This window comes from Sabethes cyaneus, chromosome 1, assembly GCF_943734655.1.
Source record: "Sabethes cyaneus chromosome 1, idSabCyanKW18_F2, whole genome shotgun sequence".
Taxonomy (NCBI): domain Eukaryota; kingdom Metazoa; phylum Arthropoda; class Insecta; order Diptera; family Culicidae; genus Sabethes; species Sabethes cyaneus.
The window spans coordinates 174,492,873-174,499,421 of NC_071353.1; the positions used below are offsets into that span (position 1 = coordinate 174,492,873).

Below are 6,549 nucleotides of genomic sequence, written 5' to 3' on the forward strand. Positions count from 1 at the left end.
CAAGTGGTGTTGGTGTTGAGGTGGAGTTAGATGGGGAACGATATGAAGTAGTGGAGGAATTTATATACCTTGGTACACTCGTGACATGTGACAACGATGTAAGCCGCGAAGTGAAACGACGAGTTGCAGCCGCAAATCGGGTGTTCTACGGATTACGTAGCCAGCTGAAGTCCCGTAGTTTGCAAATTCACACAAAACTGGCGCTCTACAGAAGACTAATCCTCCCGGTGGCCCTTTACGGATGAATCATGGACGCTAAAGGAAGCTGATCGGCAAGTCCTTGGGGTTTTTGAGCGTAAAATTCTGCGATCTATACTTGGTGGCAAAATAGAAAATGGAGTGTGGCGCAGACGCATGAATCACGAGCTGTACCAAGTATACAAATATGCTGATATAGTAAAAGTAGTGCAATGTGGCAGGCTGCGGTGGGCTGGATACGTGGCCAGAATGCCCGATGAAAGAGTAGCCAAAACTATTTTCAGCAGAGAACCAGGAAGAGGCCGTAGACTCCGAGGCAGACCCCGCACCCGGTGGGTGTGTGCTGTCGAAAACGATGAACGTTCAGCTGGTGTTCGTGGGGATTGGAGAACGGCAGCCCAGGACCGACGGTACTGGAGGACCATAATTCGTTCGGCGCAGGATCGGTAACGGACCGTTGCCCCTAAAGTAAAGTAAGTATTATCCTCAAGATTGAGGAGAAAAGTATTGCTGTATCTTAAGTATTTACGGCGTCTCCCAGTTCACACTGGCAGGACAGTCCTGTCTCTTACATTAAATTTCTAAAAAAATTGTGACACATTGTGTGGTAGATACAAAAAAAAAAGACCTGAAAACAATTATTGCGCCACTAAACGGGTGTATGCTGCATGTACGCAAAATAACTACATAAACTACACTACATAAACAGTGACAAGATATTTCGTGGATCTTAGGAGGCACTGCAAATTCAAACAATTCAGTATGCTGGAAAATTCTACGGTAGAATCGAACTCTCTCTTTTTCTCTCGCTGCTGCCCGGACCGGACTACTGACAAGGCGTATATTTGACAGTTTCCCTGTGCAACCTGGCAGGAGCAGGACAACACACACGTTCATCATAAAAAGTGTCAGCTTAGACAACTCTGTTTTTGATAAAATGCAAACAGTAACAGAATGCTAAATAAACAAAGTTACAACAAATTTGGACAGCATATAAAGCATTATATTAACAAAATTAGTCAAATAAAATAAGATTACTCATAGAACAATTGATGACGAAAACACAAATGAAATTATGATTGTTTAGTGGAAGGGCAGGTGTTCTAGTCTTGTTTCTCGCCTGTTTACTGCTTGCTGCCTCACCTCACATGTCGTCTAGCAGCGGCTTTCGCTTCTTAACCGAATAAACGTAGGTGGGCGTCAGAATATCATGCCTACAAAGAACAAAACGCAAGAGTTAACCGCCAAATACAGCCGGTACGAAAGCAATTCATACTTCGGTCTCTTCGGGGACTGATCGCTCGGGCTTTCGTCGCTGTCGTCCTGCGATTGGCGCTTTTCCAGCTTCACCACGTTATTCTGCGAAACGTTTTCCTTCTCATCAGAATCGCCTGCCATTCGAACGTCCTCGTCCTCATGCAGATCGATCTGCTTATTGACACAGCTGGGCGGACAGCGGCAATTGGACCCACAGAATTCGCCCAGCTTCTTGCAGCCGCACCGCTTGGTCGAACAGGTCGACGTGCACGAGCAGTGCGGCTGCTGCTGATTGTTGTGGCTGCCGTTTTCGGCAGCGATGGTATCGTCTTTGGCCGACGAACGCTTCTTGCCGCCTGCTCCACCTGAGACGGATTTCTTCATCAGCGTTTCCCGAACGCCGCCGGCCTGTAAATAAGAAAGGTTTAATTTTCAAAGCCAGTAGCTAGTAGGTAAAGTTGTTATGGGAAATCGATAAATTTACCTTCTTCCGCTTGTGAAGTGGAGTCATTCGGAAATCTGGATCGCGCCTCAGATCTGAATCACGAACACGGTCTTCCTCGTCTTCCTCTTCGTCGTCGGTTTCATACTCAATGTCAATCGTCGTGGACTTAGCACTGTTCCGCGTCCGACGTAAGGCGGCTGTGTTTTTCTCGGCCAGTTGCTTGTTCAACATTTGGTTGGTTTTCTTCAAAGATTCCAACTCTTCGCGAAGCTTTTCCATCTGTTCGCTGGCTTCCTGCAAGACTATGTCGCAAGTAACGGCCGTTTCCTGCGATTGGCGCACATATTTCTGCTTAGACATCAGCAACATGGACAGTTTTTCTTCATACATCTTGGCAATCTCGTTCGTTTCGTCGGTGCAGCGCTGCTTGGTGTCACTTAGCTCCGTCATTAAACCACGATTTGTTTCCTCCAAACACTCGATGGTCAGGCGATTATCCACCAACTGAAGGCGCACTTTAGCCGCCTCCTCCTGGCTTTCCGCGAATACTGTAAGCAATTTTTTGATGGTCTGTTTGGCCTCCGGGAACGTTGGAATTCCTTCGAGAATAGCCTTTTGCTTGGAATCAACATCTGTGGAGAGGATCTTCTGCTGTAGATCCGTAATTTGCGCATTCCGTAGCTCCAGATCAAGTTCCTGCTGCTTGATTTGATCAGTGCCCGCTTCCTCTGGGTTAGCCTTCATTTCGCGTAATTTTGCATTAAGCAAGGCACGATCATCCATGAGATGCTTTAACGTTACGGACGCTTCCTTGACGGATCGAATCAGTTCGAGTTCGTGCTCCAACCAGGCGGAAGGATCAGCACCACGGACCGGTTTACCGATTGCTTTAGCGGCTCGTTGCGCCTGAACATGCTTTTGGCGTTCCAAAGCATCCTTGAGGCGCTTATTAACGGCAACCGCCTCCTCAACCTTTCGCTTCAGTACATTTTGTTGCTTGTCGTGAACGGTCTGCAAGCGAACCATTTCGTTTTTGAGTTTACGATCCTTCTCGCGAAGCTGGCAGATTTCTTTCTCTCGGGTAATTTTCCACTGACGGAAGTTTTCGCTTTCGGCTCGCATTGATTTCACCAGTTTAACGCGAGTTGCCTTCATTGCTTGAATCTCTCGGCTCAGGTTTTGAATTCGCTGGGTATCCTTTTCCTTCAGCTGCAACATCTTTGCCTGTTGAACACTCTTCTTGCGTAGCTCCGTTAATTCAGCTTCCAACTGTTGGACCTTCTTTCTGCGCTCCTCCGCCAGTTTGGACTTTTTGTCGACGATTTTCGTTGTGTTAAGTTGGTTGTTTAACTCTTCAATCTGGCTCTCAAGTTCCTTAATTTTGGACTCGTACTCTTCAACCCTTTCATCACCACTGCAACAGCTCGAATTAACCGTAAAGGTAAGATTGGAAATGTTTCCTAAACATTTGCGGTGCAATTCCTCCTTCAACTCAAGCTCCTTTGTGAGTTGCCTCAATTCCTCACGTATCTTCAACTGCTTCTGTGTGTGCGTATCTGAACGACTTTGGAATTCTTCGGCAACTGAGTGAAGCAAAGAATCCGAGGTTTGCGATTCGATCCGAATCGAAGCCGTTTCTTCTTTGTAGCCAGCAAGAATCTGCTGGATACCTCGCTTCAGTTCACAATCTGGGCTTTCCGCCAGCAGAGCTTCCAACTCTTCAATAATCTTTTCAACTGAGAGATTGCGCAACTGATCCGTTGCCAGATCTTGTAAAGCCGATTGGAGTTGCTGTTGAAGCGTACGAATTTTCTCCAACATTTCCCTCTCGCGGCGTGCAATTTCTATTGAGTTTCCAACCTCGCCATTCGTAAGCTGCTCACTGCTAGTGCGAATTAGGGCGGACTTCCCTGGGACTGAGGAAGGCCGATTAGCTGTAAATTTACAAAACGTTTTCATTAACATTAAAAAAAATACTCAAACAGTTCAATTCTTACCAATTCCAGGAATATTTTCCTTCCCAGCCGTAGCGGACAAAAGTTCCAGTCTCAACTCTTGAATAATCGCATTCAACCTTCGGATCTCAGCTTGATTCGGATCCTGATTGATGACAGCTTTATTTTTGATATTTTTCGCTCGGTTTGCATAACGCAGCGTATTAATGGTCTCCTCACAGTTGTAATCGGCGGGCGACACGCAGGCGATCATAAGCGTAAGCGAGTTTCCACCCAGGGAATCTTGCAACAGCCGAGTGAGTTTCGATTCTCTGTAAGGAACATGTCCTGCCGGTCCTCCTGAGCCTCCTAACGCCGAAATAACATTACCTAGCACCAGCAGACCCTGGTTAATTTTCACCCCTTCCTTAAACCGCTCACCGGTGGCTTGCGTCTTCTTCGGTCGCTCCGAGCCGGCCAAATCGACCAGATGAAATTTACTATTCGTCACCGTCGGTTTCTCCCCCTTGGATCTATTCGTTATGTTGACGGTAAAAATCGCATGACTCCGGCTGGACACGGCGTTCATCGCCGTCGAAGCGACAGCTCGTTCCTGCGAGCCACGCATCAGAGCTTCGAATGTTTCATCGGCCGAATCGACCGCCACCTCCGTCAGTCCTGGGATCACAATCTGATTGTTAGCCTCCCGGATGTCCACTACACGCTCCTCGCGGCCTACTTTTGCCGAAAGCAAATCGTACAGGTTCTCTTGGTAGAGCTCCATAAACGAACAGCTGACGCTAGCCTCGGCATCATTTGACTCTCCGATCCGGTCGAAGATATCATTAATGGCCCTAGGAATCACACCTACCAGAGCAGGATCTTCCTGGCCATCGTAGTTCGTGCCCATAGTGAAGGTCTTTCCCGAACCCGTTTGCCCGTAAGCCAGAATAGTCACATTATAACCTACAAATAGTTTTTCCAGCAACGGACGCACGGACCTCTCATAGAGCAATTCTTGGCCATCGTTTGGAGAAAAAACATAATTGAACGTAAACGCCTCCGGCTTACCGCTGATCCCGTTACCGATCACTACCTGTGGTTCGCTTGGGTTTGGCTGTTCAACGACTATCCCACAGCCACGGTCTTTCTCACGATTATTCAGCGGCCGTATGCGAACGGCGGCCTTCACCGAATCCGACATAGTTTACACGTACCGGCATACAACTATTAACACAGGTTTTCCACAGAAAATATTTATCTAAACCATTTAAATTGATGCGAACAACTTAACCGAAACTTAACTGAAAAATAGGTTTTTCTTTTCCTAACGGTTGACCGACCAAACGCGCGGCGCGGCGCCTTTTCAAAAAGTGACAGTTTCAAAACCATCAGCGCTGCCAGATTTTTTACTTTGCATTTTGCTACAGTGCAGCTAGATTAATTGAATCTTACTCCATGGACTCCATGGACTTTGTGAAAGTCCAGTGTACCCGAAAAAAAATTTACATTAAATTTTGTACTACAAACAATGCATCTACAGCCTTGGTATTTCCCACCCTATTGGCAAGCAACCATGTTTTGGGTGCCAACATGACAGCGTGAGCAGAAATGAGTATGAGATAGCACTTCGTCACTACGTTTCACTCGACAGCCTCGACATTGTTTTAGGCCCGCTGTCAAATTTTGAGCCCGAGATATTCAGTCGCTGACACTTACTGCATTTAGATATAGAGATGCCAATAGGGTGGTATTTCCGGTTAAAATCCTTGTTAAAATCCTTGTAAAATCCCAAAGCCCGAAACCCGGGTAAAAGTTTGCCGTACTAAGCCGTTTTTTAATATTAAAATAATATTGTCAATTGCAAGGAAAATTGTACCATCCTAAGTGCGATATCGCTCATAAAAGTGCTATTTTGCATTAAATCGTTTCGGATTGGAAGATAACGAAAAAGTGCGCCGAAGATACCGAAACGATTTAATGCAAAATAGCACTTTTATGAGCGATATCGCACTTTGGATGGTACAATTTTCCTTGCAATTGACAATAATTATCCTGATGGACTTACTAAATACATTGAAATTATGCTTGTCAAGCAAGGAGGAGTGCAGTGGGAAAGTAATAACGAAAAACTGATGGTCCAAATTTGCATGTAGGGGTTTTTGGGGCCAGGGAAGATTCTTATGATGGTTAGAGACCCCTCCCCCCACTAAGAGGGAGGGGGACTCCCATACAAATGATACACAAATTTCTGCATAACTCGAAAACTAATCAAGCAAATGGAACCAAATTTGGCATGTGAAGGTTTTTGGAGACAAGAATTTTTTCTATGATGAATTGAAACGTCTCCCTACTTTAGGAGGGGGGGGGCTCCTACCCAGTAAACCATTTGGTTTGTATATCTCGATTGCAACTGAGATGTACGAAATCATATCTGAACGAAAAAGTTATATTTCACGCCATATAAGAACATATATGTACCAAAGTGGAGGCGATATACGTGCGAAAATTTTGACAACTATTTGTAATTCTATCTTGCGTAGTTTTTATAACACGCAACTAAATACTCCTGAATATATGATTAAGATATAATCAAATATTGCAATTGTCTATACTGCTTTATAATTCACAGTCATGAATTGTATATGAGGACACGCACGACTGCAAAACAACTTAATGTTCACTTCGGTTTGACATACGCTAATCATTATACAA

The 6,549-nt window shown here is 45.4% G+C and overlaps 1 protein-coding gene across 1 annotated transcript; it reads right to left on the bottom strand.

Annotated features, from left to right (window-relative positions):
- Window positions 1-1,342: 1,342 nt before the first annotated feature.
- LOC128732465 (chromosome-associated kinesin KIF4) lies at window positions 1,343-5,038 on the bottom strand. Its single transcript, XM_053825715.1, has 4 exons — window positions 3,898-5,038; window positions 1,940-3,834; window positions 1,475-1,863; window positions 1,343-1,412 (listed from the first exon to the last, which is right to left on the bottom strand). The coding sequence occupies exons 1-4, from the start codon at window positions 5,036-5,038 to the stop codon at window positions 1,343-1,345; spliced, it is 3,495 nt and encodes a 1,164-aa protein (XP_053681690.1).
- Between the last annotated feature and the right edge of the window lie 1,511 nt (window positions 5,039-6,549).

Excerpts from the sequence above, each read along its gene's own strand:
- LOC128732465 (XM_053825715.1), bottom strand. The coding sequence starts at position 5,038 with ATGTCGGATTCGGTGAAGGCCGCCGTTCGCATACGGCCGCTGAATAAT. Across the intron at positions 3,835-3,897 it reads GGAAAATATTCCTGGAATTG|CTAATCGGCCTTCCTCAGTC; the intron begins GTAAGAATTGAA and ends GTAAATTTACAG. Across the intron at positions 1,413-1,474 it reads CAGTCCCCGAAGAGACCGAA|GCATGATATTCTGACGCCCA; the intron begins GTATGAATTGCT and ends TGTTCTTTGTAG.